This window comes from Emydura macquarii, unplaced genomic scaffold, assembly GCF_026122565.2.
Source record: "Emydura macquarii macquarii isolate MOO-44397 ecotype Brisbane River unplaced genomic scaffold, CSIRO-AGI_Emac_v2 contig_2676, whole genome shotgun sequence".
NCBI lineage: Eukaryota > Metazoa > Chordata > Testudines > Chelidae > Emydura > Emydura macquarii.
Window position 1 is genome coordinate 48,614,877 of NW_027132813.1, and position 19,725 is coordinate 48,634,601.

General features: G+C 45.0%; 1 protein-coding gene across 1 annotated transcript; it reads right to left on the reverse strand.

The window, feature by feature from the left end:
* Positions 1 to 2,290: 2,290 nt before the first annotated feature.
* Positions 2,291 to 18,032, reverse strand: GZF1 (GDNF inducible zinc finger protein 1). Its single transcript, XM_067565341.1, has 6 exons — positions 17,869 to 18,032; positions 13,881 to 15,247; positions 11,397 to 11,491; positions 9,426 to 9,593; positions 3,874 to 4,031; positions 2,291 to 3,129 (listed from the first exon to the last, which is right to left on the reverse strand). Exons 2-6 carry the CDS (start codon positions 15,224 to 15,226, stop codon positions 2,773 to 2,775), a joined length of 2,124 nt encoding a protein of 707 aa, XP_067421442.1. The 5' UTR covers positions 15,227 to 15,247; positions 17,869 to 18,032; the 3' UTR covers positions 2,291 to 2,772.
* Positions 18,033 to 19,725: the final 1,693 nt, after the last annotated feature.

Here is a 19,725-nt window from a genome sequence, read left to right on the forward strand (position 1 = left end):
CAATGGAATGATTAGGCATAAGTCACCAGGTGCTCAGTAGCAACTGCTGTAGAATTACTGTACAAATACCCAGGGGCCTACTACTGTAATTATCTAAAAATCATAAGATCTCTGCCATATACAATGCATAGTTCTCAGGGGAGAGGAATGTCTGGTACAGCAAGCAAGTCACTTACTTACAAAAAGGGCAGTACTAGTTCAATATTGTAATAGGATTTATTTAACAGTTCATACAGGTAACTCACTTCCATACATTCATGGAGTATACAAAAATTTTTCCCTGTCTACAGGTACTAATGCTTAAGATTTAAATATATCTACAACCACTGTACATTGGTCATTAGGCATTGTGAACTTCAACACTCAAAGAAACACAATGTTTGAATAAATAGGTCAAATATAACCTTGTGGAAAGCTATTTTTTAATCCTTTTTCCTGGATTCAGCTGGGTTCAAAACAATAACACTGGTCCACAGTCTGGTTATTTTTATTGCTTTGCCTACCAGTAAGTCTTAGGAGGGGGCCATAAAGATGGATTGTGCTTAACTTTCAGCAAGCTTTTCTCAAACTGGTTTAAAAAAAAAGCTGAAGAGGCTAATGTAAAAATATTAAGAAACCTTCACCAAAAAATATCTGCAAAAATTAGAAGCGCAAATCCTCAACTAGTATGAACTAACATAGCTGAGGATTTTGGCCCTGATCTGGAACAGTTAAACTCTCAATAAACAATGGTAGGTAGGTGCAAGATATTTTTTAATCAACTTGACCACTGCTCACAAAAGCACAACATTGTCCTGTTATAAAATGCTTTGTGTAATCCCTGTACTGCCTTTTCTAGCCCCTGGGTTTGCCTCTTTGGGTTTTGAAAAAAGGCAAATGGGATTAAGATGTTTAATTGTTGAAAGCGTCATCTTAAAATGACTAACTATAGGGCTAAATCTGCTCCACTTAAAATCAGTGGGAAAAGGCTCAGGCCGCCTTCACTTACAGAATCAGCCTCTGCTCTGTTAAACACTAACACATGTAATTTGATGCTCACTAAATTAAGAAAAATAGGTTAAGGAAAGATAGGTTAACTAAACATTGAGGTATAAGTTTTCCCTCACGGAGAATAAGCTAACTTCGAAAGAAACTGGTTGTAATGAGACGACATCCTTGTGGTCCCTTTACTGTCTGCAAGATATTCTCATTGTAAAACAAGGATTTAGGATAAAAACCTAACACCCTGAACTTGACCAGATTTTTGTAGAGGGCAGGGGGATAGGTTCCACAGAATGGTAAGAGACTACAGAGTCAGACCTGATTAATACGCAACACCCATGAGAAGTGTCACTGCCAGACACAGATTATTCATGGGAGTATAGCTTGCAAAATTCAACCCATAAAGCCTGCTCCAAAAGCCCAGTGAAGTCACTGGGAAGGACTCCAACTGCCTTAATGGGCTTTGAAGCAAGTACTACCTTCCTTGACATTTAAAAAAGGCACATTGTCAATATCTTCCTATTAAATTTTTCACCTCAGATACTAAATAGCACTCTAATCAGGAAAACAAAACTTTAAAAATATAAACTTCAGCACTGATGTCATTTATTTTTGGCATTTGCCTTGTTTCAGGCACTAGCCCAACGCTGCAGTGGTTGCATTTCCAACCCTGAATCTTAGAAAAAACTTATTGAAATAATCACAAAGATGTTTTTATTTACAAGTTTTGTAAAAACGTTTCAAAAGTAAAATTTGGAGCCTAAAACTACTTGAATGTATTCCAATTATCACTTGCAGACCAAGGCTCCTAGCCCTCTAATCCATCAGGGGACACCCCTGTGCTCACATGGAATCACATTAGTCAAGGGGGATCTATACCAGTGGAGCCAATTGCAAGATCAGAGCTTAAGAATGCAAATTTAGTGTAAACATTGGTGATAATCAAGCAGTAATTTACCTTTATTGTTTAGTGATTTATTTTAATCACTAGATTAGTGAGCCTGACACTTACTGGAGAGAGTTCCATAGTAGTATGATACGAGCTATTTCGGGACAGCATAATCTGCTTCCATCACCCAAACACCCAGCCTACAATTTCCACATTTTTTCTATTGAAAAATAAGCACTAGTGGAATGCAACTCCATCTGTTTCCAAAGCTGGCTCCTAGTGCTTTTTCCAAATACCTAAACAATTCTCTACTTGAATCTTTAGCAAAGCTGAGATTAAAACACTTTCTGAAATGAAATTTAACAATTTTATTTTCTACATAAAAAGTGTATTTAATTCTATTAGGCTCAGAAACAACACAATATTTGTTTTGTTCACACACGTTGTGGAATCAAATTGGAAACAAAACAAACAACTTATACCCTCCTAAAGGAGCTGCACTTAAGCAAAGGGAAGATGTGCTTACCACCCCTTTGCAGCAAGGGCAGCAGAGAGGAGACTTCATGGACATTGGCAGCGATTAAAACGATAGCAAGTCTCCACATGCTCTGTTTGAGGTTAACTGCTCTCTGAAGTGATTGTATTATTACACTTTCATAACAAAGTGTACAGAAAAATCAAACTGAGAAAGTAGAACAACAACTGGGAAAAGGAGCTACAGCTAAACTATGCAAATCAAAGATTATTGATTTGTGGTGTTTTAAGATTGAGGTGGATGTGATCCACCACTAGACCCTCTTCCTTTTGGGTTTATGGTTTCTCCTCATTACATCACTAGGTTACTGGCAAAGTCAGAAGTTACGAGAGGTATGGCCTAGGCTGGGTTGGTGAACAATACCCAATTATTCCATATTCACCAGAGCATGAAGCTGTGGCTGAATAGCTTCTGTCTGTGAATGTAGTACAGTAAGCTCACTTAAGGTGGTAGCTATGAGGACTTCTTGGGGTCCCATAGTCCCATCTGATTTGCAGTCTGTCACTGTAGTAGAACTGTTGTCATGCAGGGCAGTCACATTCCCTGGGACAGCAGTCAAGTGCTGATAGTGGCTATTTTCAGAAAAAGACAGCAACTTCTCTGATATTTTAGGTGACATATCATACTCTTCATCAGGAAGCTCTGTTTTGTGACCTTCATTGTTCTTAGACACTCCTTCCACAATAACCAGGAAAGACTTCCAGGGTGTATTCTTATCATGTATCTAAAACCAAACACAACAAAGTTTCAGCACTTGCTGTTTAGAACACTTTGCCTTTCTACAGAATCTTCCAGCCAAGGATCGAAACTCTGTTTACAAATAATGGGGTAGAGTCTGTGCCCTGTTCCTCGGCTTTGATACCGCTCAGGCAGTGTCAAAGGAAGTGGGGACTTGCTATATTCTCCTAGATGGGAATTCCCAAGCAGGCACACAATCAGCAAAGTGGACTCCTACGACAGCCCTCTGCAGACAGGGTGAAAAGGCTTGAGATATTGTCAGCTGATGCAGAAAACGGGAGCCCCAGTGCTGCTCTAGCTTTTCCCAGGTCCAGGCAGAGAATCAGGGAGCTCCAATCAGGTCCCTGCTAGGCCCCCTTACTCCATTTCATCAGGTGTAAACTTGACAAAGCAAAGTATCTCCCAATGAGTTAAACCTCATAATACCCCCATATTATCACTCCCATTTTACAGGGAAATGGCAGCCCCAAGGCCATAGGGTGAGTAGTGAAAGGTCAGAAAAAGACGGTCCCCTCCTGCTGTCTGTGTTTGCTATGCTGCCAGTGGTGAGATTAATTGGACTGTATCCCAGGAAAGGTGTCAGCTCAAATGGGACAATACATTTATTCAAGTATTCTAAAGTCAACAGGCCCTTTTCTGGAACTGACCCCCTTTACACAGGAGCATCTGCAATGTGAGATAATGCTCATCAGGGTTAGCAGTGGAGTCTGTAGCGAGACTCCGTCCTTACCGAAGTGTGCCGCCGCAGGGTGGATTTATCCGTGAATGTTCGCCCACACGCGTTGCACATGAACGGTTTCTCTCCCGTGTGTATTCGATGATGGCGCTGCAATGCGTTGAGTTGCGTGAACTGCTTACCACACTGATCACAGCAATAGGGCCGTTCACCTGAAATGAGCACACAGTTAAACTGACCTCTTCACTGTATCCTAAGCGCCACTCGTTTGGTAACTTCATACGAGCGCTCGAGTCACGCTGATTTGACTAGGCAAATAAGCTCAGAAAGCATGTAAATACATTTCAGATTTTCATAAAATTATACTGACATTCAAGGTAAACAGATCATTTCTATAGTTTAAGGGAAGATCCTCTGCTAGCATAAATCGGTTTAGCTCTATTGAAGCCAACAGACACTTACATCAACTGAAATACATGAGTTTTCATATTTACCTATATAAATATTTTACTAGGGCATGAATTCTGGGATTTATCACACCCTCTGGTTTCTCTTTAAATCTACCAAAGCAGATCACAATACCACACAGCAGTAAAATACACTTTAAGTCTAAAGCAGCGGTTCTCAACCAGTGGTACAGTACCACCGGTGGTACTTCGAAGAAGACTGGGTGGTACACGAGTCGTACCGCGCCGCCGAATCTGCCGTCGGAAGTGCCCACCCACCCACCCTCGCAAAGCCCTGCCGCCGAAAAGGGGCAAATGGCGGCAGAGTTTCGGCAGAGGGCATTGTTCCCCCCATGTAACCTGCCACGAAACCCCGCCGCCACCGCAAGCGCCCCCCCTCCCTTTTTTTCCCCGAGTGGTACTCGGGTCAGGTACAGTCAGGTCAAGTGGTACTTGACCTGACTGTACCTGACCCAAGTGGTACTCAGGGGAAAAAAAAGGTTGAGAACCGCTGGTCTAAAGCATCTTCCATCCATGATTTACCCCTGTAAAGCATTTTGTGATACAGCCAAAGGGCTAAATAATAGCACAGGGAAAGAAAAAAAATGGTTACGCACCCTTCGTAACTGTTGTGCTTCGAGATGTGTTGCTCATGTCCATTCCAAGCAGGTATGCGCATGCTGTGTGCACGATCATCAGAAGGTTTTTCCCCAGCCGTATCTGTCACGTCAGTGCAGGCACCCCCCTGTAGCGGTGCCCTCATGGGGCCATATATAGGGCCCTGCCAACCTGCCGCCCCTTCAGTTCCTTCTTGCCGTTCAGCTCTGACAAGAAAGGAAGGCGGGTGGGTCTTGGAATAGACATGAGCAACACATCTTGGAAGAACAAGAGTTACGAAAGGTGAATAATGTTTTTTTCTTCTTCGAGTGCTTGCTCATGTCCAAGCAGGTGACTCCCAAGCTGACCCTAGGAGGCGGGGTTCAAAGTATCTGGAGTAAAAACCCTTTCCCTTCACGTCCAGAGGGACCTCCTCCACTGCCCCACCATGCAACAGTTGACGCACTTCTTGTATGAGAAGTTGTTCATGAAAGGGATGGAGGAGTGAGAGGGTGGGGAAGAAGAAAACTGGAGGGAGTATCCCAGCTCCACTGTGTGTGTGACCCATTTGTCCGGTGTTATATGGGCCCAGGCCCGGTAGAAATGGGATAGGAGGTCCAGGAAAGGAGGATGAGGATCCAGGTATTGAGCTGGAGTGTCGCCCTTGGGTGTGGCTTCAAAAGTTCTGCTTCAGCCCCGGGGGTTGTTTGCCCGAGCCCCTGCCCTAGTTATGAGATTGCGGGGTTTTGCATCTGCCATTTCTACCCCTCCTCCTTGAGAAGTCCTGCCTTGGTTGCGGGGGTAGAATCTTTGGCTCGGCTGAGGCTTAAAATGCTTCCGTTGGATAGAAGGTGTGTGGAGACCCAAGAATTTAAGAGTTACCCTTGAGACTATGGAGCTTTGAATCTGTCTGCTCTGAAAAAAGACTCCCTCCTTCAAATTGTAAGTCCTGAATCGTGGATTGAACTTCCGGCGGGAGGCCCGACACCTGTAACCAGGAGCTACTGCTCATCACTAATCCCGACGCCATGGTACATGTCGCCAAGTCCACCACATTGATCGCAGCCTGCAGCAACATCTGGGCCACCGCCTTGTCCTCATCAATCATAGCCCCATATTTGGACTTGGAGTCTGGTGGGAGAAGGTCCTTAAACTTCAACATTGCCTCCCATGAGTTGAAGTTACGATCTGCTGAGAATCACCCGCTGGCTGGCCTTTCTTCCGAACAGGTCCAATCTTTTGGGCTCCTTGGACTTGGGTGTTGGGCTCTGCTGCCCTTGCCTTTCTTTCTCTTTTGCTGCCAAAACCACCAGCGAACCTGGCTGAGGTTGTGTGAACAAATATTCGTATCCCTTGGAGGGCGCAAAATACTTCCTTTCTATGCTGCTCACCATTGGGGGAATCGAGGCGGGAGTCTGCCACAAGGTCTTTGTTGTGGCCTGAATTGTCTTAATGAGCAGCAAGGCCACTCTTGAGGGCCCTTCTGGCATCAAGATATCCACTATCGAGTCCGCTGACTCTTTAACCTCCTCCGCCTGCAATCCCAAGTTCTGAGCCACCCGTCTCAGAAGCTGCCGATGAGCTCTGTTGTCCATTGGGACACGTGTGGTCAACGAGTCCGCCACTGCTTCGTCTGGGGAAGAGGAGGACGAGGCTCTCGGCCTGATGCCAGCCTCCAGTATCTCCCGGTCCGGATCCTCCCTGTCCGGTTCCTCCACGTCCCCTTCAGGGCGCTCCTCGGTGCCGGCACCTTCTCTGGCAACATGCCCTTCACTGGCCAACGCCGCAGGCTCCTTCTTCCTGAGATCACGGACTTCAGTCCTGGGAGGGGCTCTGTGCTCCAAGGCTTGGGACGTCTGTGTCTCTGACATGACCAAGTAAGGGCCTCTCGAGTGCATTCCCTGGGCCTGATGGTACACCCATGGGGTCCAGAAGGGCCATTGCTGGGGCAGTTGCCATTGAACCGGTCATGTGCCCATGGGTGGGCCTTGCGCCCTTTGTCCTCTGCAGGGCAGCATCTGTTTGACCTGCGCCTGCTGCGCTTGGGTGGAGATGACCCTGCGTCCGTGTCTGAGGACCTCAAATCCCTCCTTGGCAACCACTGCGGTGCCGTAGCGCTGTGTTGCGGCACCGGAGAGTGATGTACGGAGGATTGGTGCCTGCACTCAGAGGACCGTTGCTGAGGTGATGGCAAATGATGCTGGTACTCAGGTGATCAGTGCCAGGGCGGCAACAGGCAGTGCTGATCTGCCGGTGAACAGTGCCGCGGCAAAATGGCCTGGTGTCCCAGAGAAGTCAAGTACCGTCTCAGCGACGGTGACCAGCACTGCAGTTCAGGTGACAGGTGCCGTGTGGGTGACCGGTGCTGGGGTAAGGGTGACTGCCCCTGATGCGTCAGGGACCGGTGCTGCAGCAAAGGTGACCGGTGCCGCATCATTGCCGGCTTGCCTCTGAATGGCATCGCCATGTGCAGTGCCAGAGATCTTTGGTGGGCTTTTGCCAAAGCCGGGGACCGGTGGGCTGTCATGGCGATTAAGTCCCTTGCTGCCTCAAAGGTGTCCAGCATAGAGGGGAGGTCCAGCTCCTCCAACTTGCTATCCCTCGCTTGAGAGTCCTTGCGTGCCAGACTTGTCTCCTGCAGGGGCGGTGTAGATGACTCTGGGAGCTCCTTGGTCTGGTGTGATGGGTGACACAGTACGGAAGCGTCCTTTTCCGCAGTGTGCACTGTAGGGGAGCGGCCCCAACCTGTCCTTTGCTTCTTGTGTGGCACTGGCTAATGAGACCAGTGCTGCACTGCTTTGTGCGCTGGCGAGTGGAGCTGGGCTTCCCTAGGGGCCGAGCCCTTCTTCAGCACTGGGTCTCAAATTGGTGCCAGGGCACTTCGCACTAGGTCCAGGGCCTGTGGATGAAGAGCCGCCTCCATCAGGATCTGCTTCAGCCTAGCACTCCTTTCTTTTCTGCTCCTGGGGCAAAACCCTTTACAGATCTTGCACTGGTCAATTTGGTGCGACTCCGCAAAGCACCTCAAACAGGAGTCATGCAGGTCGCCCTTGGGCATAAGTTTATGGCAAGCACCACAGGATTTAAAACCTTGGGCCCCCGACATGCCCTGGGAAGGGGAATACCACGAACGGGGATGAACTCCCCTAACTCATTCTAACCACAACTAATTCTAACTTGATTTAAAACTAACAGGAACCGCTAAACTAGAAGAAAGCTTGCAAACGCAAGGCGGGGAAACTCCGACACTGGCAGTAAGAAGGAACTGAAGGGTCGGCAGGGCCCTATACACAGCACCATGGGGGCGCCACTCCAGGGGGAGGCTGCACTGACCTGATGGGTACCCCGGGGGAAAAACCTTCCAATGACCATGCAAGTGGCACATGTGCACCTGCTTGGAATCGACATGAGCAAGCATTCGAAGAAGAAGTAGGGGTTTCAGAAGACTTGAAAATAGTTGCAAATGTGATGAAACACAGAGATAGATACAAGGCTGGTATTTCAGATAGCAGGGAACATAAGGAAGAAGGCTCTAGCATTAAGGGTAGGATTGTGTGAAGGGCCAGAGAAGAGACCAGCCCTAACCAGGCTGAAGGGAGGAACATAGAGATTCTTTGAGATAGTTGAAGATAGTGTAGGGAGAATTTTATAACTATGGACACTATTAAGCCAGCTCTTGCAATGGAGAGCTACTAGATGGTTTAATGTAGGCTGCACTTTGTACATGAGCAAGGCTAGACAGAAACATCTGCACCATGCTGAGGTGTTGAGAACGGAGGACTTCAGAAGGGCACTCCACCAGACAAAAGGGGAGATGAAGGCATGGATGAAGATTTCAGAAGGGGTGGAACTGAGGCTGAGAGATACAGATGGTGTTATGTAGGAAGCCATATAGACAGCTCTATTGCTACAAAAGATATGGGTGAAGGAGAGTGTAGAGTCAAGCACAATGCCAAGGTTACAATCAGCAAAAACAGCAGGTAATGTTCTGGCAACAGCAGCTAGACACTGACTAGAGTTGCATGGTTCAGATGGGACCACTAGGAAAGCAACACCACGTCTGAGCAGAGACACAGTTGTGCCCATGACCATTTTGCTTCCGATTCCAGTGAACTGGAGGCACAGGCAGAAGCAAAGTGAAGGTGGAGAAAAACAAATTGGGAAGAGGAAGCAAGCAGGAAAGGTGGGTGGGAGAACAGGTCTGCAAAGATAAATTGTTGCTTTGCAGTGTTTTGAATGGAGCTAAAATGGATATGGCTCTTTACTTACTAATAAACTTCTCTGCATGTTTCATGGGGCATCAGTAATAAAATATCAGCACAGCTCTCCGAAGTGCTTTATAACTAGCAGGGAGAATACATTTTTGGAGGATGGGATAAGAGGAAAGGAATAGAGGAAATAACGCCACAGGTTGAAAATAATTTTAAGAGTTCCACACAGGATTAGTAGGTTTAAAAGCAATAAAAGTTCTTGGCTAAAGGAGTACCTCATAACATTAAACTGTCCTAAGATTTAGACCTATAAATCTTAATACTTTACTTTCCAAATGAACATCTTTCCTACCCGTGTGAACTTTAATATGCTGGTAAAGCGAATTCCTCTGTGCAAATGTTCTGAAGCAAACTTCACATTTAAACGGCTTGGATCCAGTATGTATTCTGTTATGGTGTTTCAAGTATTCCTTAGAGGCAAAGCTCTTCCCACATGTTTCACACATAAAAGGCCTTTCCCCTACAGCAAGAGTGAATTGAAGAAGGAAAAAACAAAGGCGTGGTTTAGAACCGTTATTAGGCATCACACACAAACACAGAGTTATTATATATAACTAAACTCAAGCCAATTTCAAAACGGATTTCAATGGGCCTACCTCAGGGGAGTAAGCTGCATCATCAGGTACAGAGTATGCCTGTTTGAGAAAGCTGTACAAGGCACCACGCTCAGAAGGCAACCTCCCGTCTCCGAGCACATCAAAATATCCCCAAATGTAGGGCCTGATGAAAAGCCCACTGACGTCTTTAGTTAATTGGAGTCATTCCACTAAAGCCATGTCTATACTTACAAGCTTACAGCAGCACAGCTGTATCAGTCAGACCGCTTGTGTAGCCATGTCATGCTCATAGGAGCTCTCCCATCAACGTCATAAAACCAGTTCAACGAGCGGCGGTAGCTATGTTGGCATGTGAGCGTCTCCTGCCAACATAGCGATGTGCACACGAACGCTTATGCAACAAAACTTATGTCTTTCGGGGGTGTTTTTTCACCTCCCTGAGCGACAGAAGTTTTGCTGACATAAGTGCTAGTTTAGACATGGCCTAACTTAGTGGCCTTTGGCTCAGGCTCATACTGACCACAGTCCAGTTCACCTTTATTAGGTTTTACATTCTCTGCCAGCTCACATTTGTTCAAGGCAGAAGAGTCCATGAGCATGGGGGGTGGAGAGATTTCTGACATGTCTGGGTAAGAAATGCAAAAGGAAACGAAGAAATTCTCCACGTACGACAAGTCTGGTGGTACAAAGTCAATTGGGGCATATGTGATGTAAATTGCACGTGTACGAAATAGGTGATTACAGGTTAAAATAAGCCACTTTTAAAATTATGTTTCTTAGGTTAATTGTTGCATGTTTGCCCAGAACAAGAGTTCATACTTTGCTTTAATAATTAGGATAATGCCTTACTGACAATGGGACTGAATTTCCAAAGCAGCCCCCAGCTACCCACTGAAGGTGTGATCCAAAGTCCACTGAAGCCAATGGGAAAGCTCCATTTCTTTTAATAGGCTTTGCCCATGTCCAGCCACTGCCCACCCACAAGCAAAGACTGCTGATGTGGGTGGCCAATGCAGGGGAATAAGGGAGCACACTGCAGAATATGTAAAGGTATCTCATGAATGAGCTCTTTGCAAACAAACAAACAAAAAAAGACCTTTTTACTGATATTCACATTCAAATGACTGGTTTTATCATGGGTTTCACAGTTCCTTTTTAAACTGTTTTGCAGACCAGTGTTAGTTCATTAAACTAAATGACAATAAACGTATGATGAAGGAAAGATGTGGGATTCCGCAATATTTTAGATAAGGGCACATTTTAAAATTTGTTTTTACAGCAGTAAATGTTGGAACAGTTAAGGGTGAAGCTCTGAAGAATTTTTTTCTCCAATCTCTTTCAAAAATGGTCTAACTCCAATACAGAAAAACAGCAAAAATATCTCTATGCTTCATACTGGAGTTCCAGTAGCCAGATGGTTGCAATTATTATACAGCTGGTGTTTTATTGAAGACTTGTGTTTGTTTTTTCTACAGGAAATGCTAATTAAAAATTAACCCTTTCTTGTACATTCCCTTAAATCCAGCAACCTGCCTTGGTAAAGACAACTATTCACAAAATCATGATCTCTTTCCACTCCCACCTTCACACTTTTAATGTCACAAACACATTATACTGGCAATAGCAGTTAGGTTCTAAATAACATAATAGTTATTTTGCACCTAACATCCCTTTACGTGGGGACCGTGACAAAAGAAGAAACTTACCTGTGTGACACCTTTTATGATATATAAGCATGTGATTCTGTGTGAATCTTGCACCACATTCATCACAGACAAATGGTTTTTCACCAGTATGGATTCTGAAATGAAAAAATACAATTATGCTAAGGTCCATTTCTCTCTCCTCTACAGTACATCGCTTGTCACTTTTACTGTAGAATTATCCTCTGAAATATGACTGAACAAAATTGTCCTCATGGAGTTCAGTGTTAATTGTCTAAAAGATTTTCTAATCAACCCCAGATTCTGTGTTGTGCTTCACGCCGGCAGAGTGCTGTGCCTGTCTGGATCATGGTCCAGGATTTGGGATCCAGAAATATTTGATCCAAAGAATTTTTTGGTAAGCTTAAAAAACTCTACTGAATTTTTACAGACTTAAAATACAAAAATGGAGAGGGAAAGATATAGAGGATACCTAATTATAATAAAATTGTAAACTGATTTTTTAAATTCCAACTGGAATCTGAAAGCCAAGCAGTAATATTTATGGCTCTGATATCATCCATAAAATTTTCTGCAATCAGAATTTGGCTAACAATTCTTTCTAAATGATTACTAAGCCAGAACATAGCTTGGCTCTCTGTTCCCTAGCTGGGCTGGCTCTGCAGGGTTGTCAGGCCTACAAAGTAAAAGGAAGTGGCTACAGCTCAGACACAGGGAGCAAAACAGGAAAATGCCATTTAAGCTTATCTGTCTCACTAACAGAAGTTGGTCCAATAAAAGATATGACCTCACCCACCTTGTCTCTCTAATATCCTGGAGCTGACATGACTACAACTACACTTCATTTTTATATAGTCATTTTCCTTATTATAGTTTCAGTCCTGCAATGAGATCTGCATGGGTGGAGTCCTGTGTCCATGCAGAGCAGCTTGCAGGATCAGGCTCTATAACTGCACTTCAGTTGCATCTACCTTTAACTTTCTGCCTACACATTTTCACACTTGATTTTCTTGACTCCTTTGAATAGCTCTGCAGGAAGAAAAATACTAGGTGATCAATTCTCACAGTAAAATATTAGCAGGAGAGATTATATGTAAAAATTAGATAATTATCTGAAGTGGCTCCTTCCTCTGGACCTCTCAAGCATCTTGTCTTTCTAGATGTATCTTCTAGACTATAACTCTCAGGATAAGGACTGCCTTGATATGCATGTCATTGTACAACGCCAGGCACCTTCTCAATTGTTTAACAATAAAATCATCATAGATACCATAGATAGATATATAGAGAGGGGGAATCTCATTCATTTTGCTGACTAGTGCATGATTTTCACAGTGTGAAGTGGTCACTACACTTTAGAGAGTGAGGCTGTCCACATAAAAAAAAGTCCATAGCTGCGTTGGTAATATTTTAGGACCCAATCCTGCAAATGCTTACTACTGGGCATAGTATCTACTAACATGAGAAATCTCATGGATTTCAATGGGACTATAATGACAGAAAGCATCCTGTCTGTACGTAGTAGATTTAGATTGAGACTAAGATCTAATGAACGTCAGACCTCAGAGGAGAGATGATCTAGTGATGTCAGCACACTCCAGAGTTCTAGTTCCAGCTCTGAAAACAACATTTTGGGAAATGTACTATCTACCTCAGTTTCCTAACACTCACCTTAACTCAGAGTGGTGCTCTGAGGGTTAATGAGGGGTTGATTCTGCAAGGCATTGGCCCCAATCCTACAGAACACTTACACTTGTACTTAACCAGAAGAACAAGTAGTTCCCTTTAACTTTAAACACATGCTTAAGTGCGTTTGCAGCACCAGGACAATAGCAGCTCAGAACCCTGCAGGCTCAAGCCCCAAATGAGTCAAATTTGCCCTCCCAGACATGCAACTCCCAAGGACTCCACAGGTCCTATGTGGAAAGACACATTGTTTTCATTTTCAATGCACTGTATACATATTAATCTTAATTACTACAGTCCTCACCATTCCTGCTGTCTGTTTACTTTCTGCACTTTACTGGTCTTGAATAGTGACACCAGATTGGTTTGTTTCTAATCAATTTCACTTCTTAGAGGTTTTTTGCACTTACCACCCTGGTGCTTTTTTATCTGGGTTACACACACCACTAGGGATATTTACATTTTTTTAAAAGATTTTCATTCCTATTGCATAACATTTTACTGTTGATTTTAAGGTTTCTTAAATCAGTTAAAAAAACTAAGGCCCCAAACCTGCAAAAACTCTAGACTGTGTGTAGTTTTACTTATGAGAGCAGTCCCATTGATTTCAACTCATGAGTAAATTTATATGCTTAAGTGTTTTCTAGATCAGGTCTACACCTGCACTTTGGGCTTTAGTTTAAATGACAGTGCTCCCACAACTAGAAAAAAAAACCACTCTGAAAAGGGATATATTGGAACCCTCATTTTAAATCCCCACTCTAGAGGGTTCAAAATGTCTTTCAGTGGATTCTACCTTTCCCACCAGAAGGTAACAAGGCCAGTTAAGTTTGTTCATACCTCATGTGCGTTTTAAGTGCAGAAGGCTGAGAAAATTTAGCCTCACATTCTGTGCACCCATAAGGCTTGTCGCCTGTATGCGTCCTTTCATGAAGCCTCAAGGCAGTTTTGGAGCTCAAACCCTTTCCACACTGTTGGCACTGATGACGCTCCCCACCACCCTCATGAACCTGAAGAATGTGCCTCTTGACGTCCTTCTTCCTCTTGAACTTCTTACCACAGAGTTCACAAGGGAAGTGGCGCTCACTGGTGTGGACATGGCGTTGGTGGCTTTTTAAATTGCACCGGTTGGCAAAGGTCTGACTGCAAGTTTCGCACCGGTAAATTATTTCAGCTGCAATGCCGTGACTGTGCTTTATGTGCTTGAGGAAGCTCTTCTCATACAGGAATTCCTTCTCGCAGGTGCTGCACTTGAAGTTGCCACCTCGTTTCTTCTTATCCTCCTCTGATTTTTTAAAGCTGTCTTCTGATTCCAAGTTGCCATTGCACTCTTCATTCTCAGGCTTTACACTGTTCTCCACTTGCTCCTCTTCCTTCCCCACATCATGCACGCTTTGGTCTTTCAGGAACTTGTTCTCTTCGGCAGCATCCTCTGCTTTCTTCTGTTGCTCTCTCAACCGCCTTGTATACTTCTTCTTGGGGATTTCTACAAATACTTTCCTCCCAGCCAACCTCCCACTGGCCCTTCTGATTTTGGCATAGGGAGGCTTCATGGCTTCTTTTTTCTTGTCTACCTTCTCCTTTGATTTGACAGTTGGCCTCTCAGGAGACCCTTCATTGTTGGGCCTTTCCATGGGGGAAATGGGAGGATCAGAAGGACAGTCTTCATGGTCACCTTCTGCCAAAACAGTTGTTTTCAACTCAAGTAAAGCATTTGATTGGGTACCATTGTCATCCTCAACATCCTGCGATTCAGAGAAATTTTGCAACTCCAACAGCACTGATTCAAGCATCTGCTTCTTCAGCTGAAAACAGGTTTCAGACAGGTCCAAACATTTAAGCTTTTCAGCTATTTCCAGCATACGTTGCACTCGATCTTCCTCCACTTCTACCTTGGCAGTGTAGACAAACTCAAGAAATGAAGCAAAATCAGCTACCTGGACCTCATTCAAAAACACGTTTGTCCTTGGGCTATCCATGCTCTTTTCATTTAGAAACACCTCCTTAAAGAACTTGCTTGTTGCTGCCAATACAGCTTTGTGAGCAACAAACTCTCCCCTAACACCTTGATACTCCACACTAACCGTCACATCACAAAGGTGGCCCAGAAGACGCAGCTGATGCATTTCATTCAGAAGGTTTATCGGCGAGGACTTTGATTCTAGCAAAACTGCATTACTTTCCATTTTTCTTCTTTCTGCAAAAAGCTGTTAACAATACCACATGTTAGTTGCCTATCATAGAGACACCAACAAAACTTAAAAGCCCAACTCCCATTCTGGCACCTTAATAAAGTGATCAGATTTTCAGAAAAGCACTTTTGAAAAATTTGGCCCAACAAGCAGACTAGATTAGCTGTGTCTCATATAAACCTAAAACTATTTAGAAATATGATAGTTGACATTCATAGAAAGTAATGAGATTTTTCTAAAGTTAATTTCCATTTGAAATCTCAACCACCATTTTAGCAGATTCACTCACCGAGAGATCAGAACTAAGATGCTAGAAAAACGTAGAGTTCAATCTAATAGGATTCTAAGATGTAATAAAGACTAAGTGAACAAAGGAGGCTCAAAAGAAATGCTTTCATTAAGATGCATAATAAAAGCACACTTACAATCCCAACTAGAATAGCTCCTGAGAACAGGCCAAACAAAGACGTTATAAACAAAAGTTAGATTAAATGAAAATATGAGTTCTCAAAACACAAAAGTCAACGAGATTATAAAACAATGGGGCTAATTATCTGCACAAATTGGGAAACCTGTTCTAAAACAACAGGGTTATGGACCCTCATCTGACCCAGTATGATAGCTCTCATGTTCTTATGATTGGCCTGCCTCTTGCAAGGCCTACTGTAGACTGACATCTTTTATCAAGCATGATTGATGGAGTTTGGATGGCTAAACGCAATTTCATTTCTCTTTATTTATCCCAGACACGTTTTCTTTTCTCCACTCCTCTCAGACTATATATTTTGGAGTCAATTAAGCAAAGATTCGTTCACTAATTAAAGCATTCGATTTAGAATTTGGAAGTTAACCTGTTTTTCAGTAGAGATGCAAGCCTTCAACAACTTGACATATTACAGGACTTATATCACATTATAATTAACCATTTGTTTACCGATTGAACAAACTACCAAAAGTTGAGAAAGCTATTATTACAAACTGTTCACGTATAATAGTTCCAGAGGGGTAGCCATGTTAGTCTGTATACAGCAAAAACATCAAGAGTTCTGTGGCACTTTAAAGACTAACAAATTTAATATTTGTAGACATAAGCTTTCGAGAGATGTCTGCTCTCTTCTTCAGATGCAGTAATACAGAAAATAGGAAACACAGAGGAATCTTATAGATATCCAGGTTCATGTATAGACACCAATGGTCATTAGCAGAGAGCGAGCCCAAAATCTTCAGCAACAAAGTCAACAGCCTCTTCCACTTGAGCTAGAGAATGCCTTAAACTTTAACCCCAAACTATTAGTTTCCAAGAGTCAGCCACAAGAGACTCAGAATCAATAAACCAGTGTAATACATGAACATTACAACACAGATGACCCACGCTCTCCATAAAACTCAGACAATAGCACTAAGAACTACCATCATGGTGCAGAATGCACTCATTCTTGTAATGCTGGTCTTCCATTCTTTTGGAATTTGTTCAAACAGAAAATAATAATGTAATGTATATAAAAATGTACATATTGCAATGAAAAGCTTTCACCTCCACTGAGTGACAAACTCACATTCAAACTGCTAGCAGCATTCTTCAAGCACAGATCTGTGCCAATAGAAATATCCACATATCATCTTATTAGGAAAAATATATGTCACTGAAGCCTGCAAACAGCTATGTGGGCCCACAGGGATTGGGGATAACGTGCTTATGTATGGCCAGCTATCTGGCATCCAAGTGGCACTGTCGAGAGGCAGAACTGCCTGACAAAACAAACACCAGAAAGCCAGTTTTGTCAGGCATAATGCAGTGTGGCTAAAGTGACACTTATAATCTGTGAGGCGCAGTAGAATCGCCACTGGAACACAAGAATGGCACCAAGTTTAGATAACAGATAAAGCAAGCACGTGAAGCCCAGCTAACTGTGCGGAGGGGATGGGGTCAGAAGGACACTGAAGTTATGAGGCTGATGCTCACGGGAGCTTGGCCAACAGGCCAGACTCCTGCATGAGTCTGTGATGTTGTGCCGCCACGTGACCTAATCAAACTGGATCAAACAGTGACAACACGGACTTTTGCATCCTTTCCTAGTTAGGCATTTATGCTAATCTCACCACGTGCACCCCACAACACCTCGCAATGCCAGTGCCCCAACACGCAGCCTGCAGCATCTGTGGCACCATAACCGCATTAAATACAGTGACACCGACATCCCCAAGAGATACTGGGAGCGAGGGGAGGTGCCAGGCAGTGCCCCAGTCACAACAGGAGGGGAGATTCCCGCTAAGGGAGGATGTCGCTGGGGGCTCACTCATGCCCCACCCTCGCACCTCTCTAAGGGGGGTGTCTCTGGGACGCCCACGCTGTGTTGGGCGTGTCTGTCGGGGTAACGCCCAGCCCCACTCCCCGGGGAGGAAGTGTCTGTGGGGCTCGCAACACAGGGGGGAGCTGCCCACAGGGCAGTGCCTCATCCTCACACCCCAGGGGAAGGGATCGCTTGCGGGGAGGGAGGCTGCCCCCGTGAGCCCAGGGCACACCGAGGGGCAGGGATCTGTGGGGATCGCCCTCGGCGGCCCGTGGGGCGGCCCCTCATCCCCACACCCGGCGGCGCATGTCCAGGAGCTCCCCCGCCCCGCCGCGCTTTACTCACCGAGCAGCCCCGGCTCCGCGCGGGGGCCGGAACTGGAAGCGCCGGCTGGCCGCTCACGGCCGCTCCCCCCCCCGCCCAGCCAGTTCCGGCAACCGCCACGGGCGAAACCGCGGCGCACCCGCCGCCATCGGGGTCACGGGACCAAGCGGCGCCGCCTCCTCCCGGCTCGCGAGCCAGCGAGCGGACGACAGCGGCGCCAAGACATGACGCACACGCAGAGAGCCGGGCGGAAGTGGCGTCAGACCCCGCGCTCCGCCCTAAGGCCGCTCCTCCCCGCGTGGCGGGGTTGCCTGGCAACGCTCCCCCCTGTCTAGGCCGGGGGAAGTAGGGGGAGCGTTCAGAGCGCAGGAGAGACAGGCGCCCTGCTCTCAGTCCTGGCCCCCAGTGCTATAGCTGCCCCTGGCTGCTGTGAGGAGCAATGAGAAGCAAAGTCCTGCTCAGCCCCTGCATCCCTGTGATACAGGATGCTCAGTGCAGACTGAAATTTTGGAGAATTTAGCTATTGCACTCTAACAAATCTCAGCTGAACATGTGCAAACAGATTTTCAAGCGAAGGGCAAAAGTTAAACCCCAACATCAAAGTGATCGCCCCTGCCAAATTTCAAGTCCCTGCTCCAAAGCATTAAGATGCTAGAGCTTCTCAACACAATGATTACAAGGTATTTTTTAACATGAGCAAAAGTAACATTTCCCCCTAACCTCATTCTGAGAAGGCTGAACTGTTTTTGATGAAGTTTACCAAGAAATTGTGTGTGAGGCAGACGCTCATCAAGGAAATATTCAGCTCAAATGATTATACACAATTGAAAACAGCATCTTGTAACGGAAAGTCTCAGCCAGCTTTAACTGTAGGGATTGCTACATCCGCATCACCTATAATTTAGGGATCTAAATAAAATTGGCCTAATTTTTTCCAGAGCTGCAGTGGAGATTATGGATACTCCATTATCAGGCTACTTTTATTTAGGAGCCTTACTTCATAAAACATTAGCTGTTTTGTCCAGGCAACCATCAATCGTGACCAGAATTTTACATAGCATGTCACTCAAATTCAAGAACCGAGCTGTCAACTTACCCATAAAATTTAGTTATTCACCCAGCCACTAGCAGAAAACATTTAATCATCTGAGCACATTGCAATCAGAACTTTTTGCTCTGCTGCCATTCAGATGACACAGCACGCTCTGCAAGAGCATGGGGCAAAGACTCCGCATCTGCAGAAGAGATGGGTGCTCCCCGCATTCACGCAACGGGTACTCGCTCATGTTGAGATCAGTGTGTGAGAAGCCAGGGGTGGGAGAGAAACAAGAACTCACAGAGCAGACACAGAACACAAAGATCACAGGAGCAGGCTGATGCCTTCTCTCCCCCAGCACCTCCCTGCAAGTTCCCTCACTTACCAGTTAGGTAAGCACTGAGCAGTAGGAGTTGAGAGGGTCAGACCAGTCGATCATATTTATTCAGTGGGCTCTTGGGGAAGATCAGAACAGATCCAGGAGCTACCCTACGCAGCTCAGCTTAGACCAAAAGAAAGGGGCTCCCTCAGTCTCTCCTCAGGAGATAGTGTATGTGTGATGGGGAGAGGGGCAGCAGAGAACCAGGAATAGGATTGTTCTGCAGCATAGGAGCTGGGTGCCTCACATTTTAAGTCCTTTACTCTATATTTTCTCACACCATTGCTCACCTCTTGCGCAGTATCTTCAGGAGGCAGGAACACTCAAAGGAGGGTTGTTATTTTCACCTTCCCTGGAGCCTGAAAGTATTTCTTTTTTTTTTTTTTTTTGGTCCTTTTTTTAATGTAGGCAATACAGATCTGTATTCTCAAATGCATGCAAAACCTCCGAGTACTAACATAAT

Bases quoted from the DNA above. Each gene is read 5' to 3' on its own strand.
- GZF1 (XM_067565341.1), bottom strand. From the start codon at position 15,226: ATGGAAAGTAATGCAGTTTTGCTAGAATCAAAGTCCTCGCCGATAAAC. The intron at 9,594-11,396 runs GTAAGTTTCTTC...CTCTTGCTGTAG, and splicing joins TCATAAAAGGTGTCACACAG to GGGAAAGGCCTTTTATGTGT. The intron at 3,130-3,873 runs GTAAGGACGGAG...GTTTGGTTTTAG, and splicing joins CCCTGCGGCGGCACACTTCG to ATACATGATAAGAATACACC.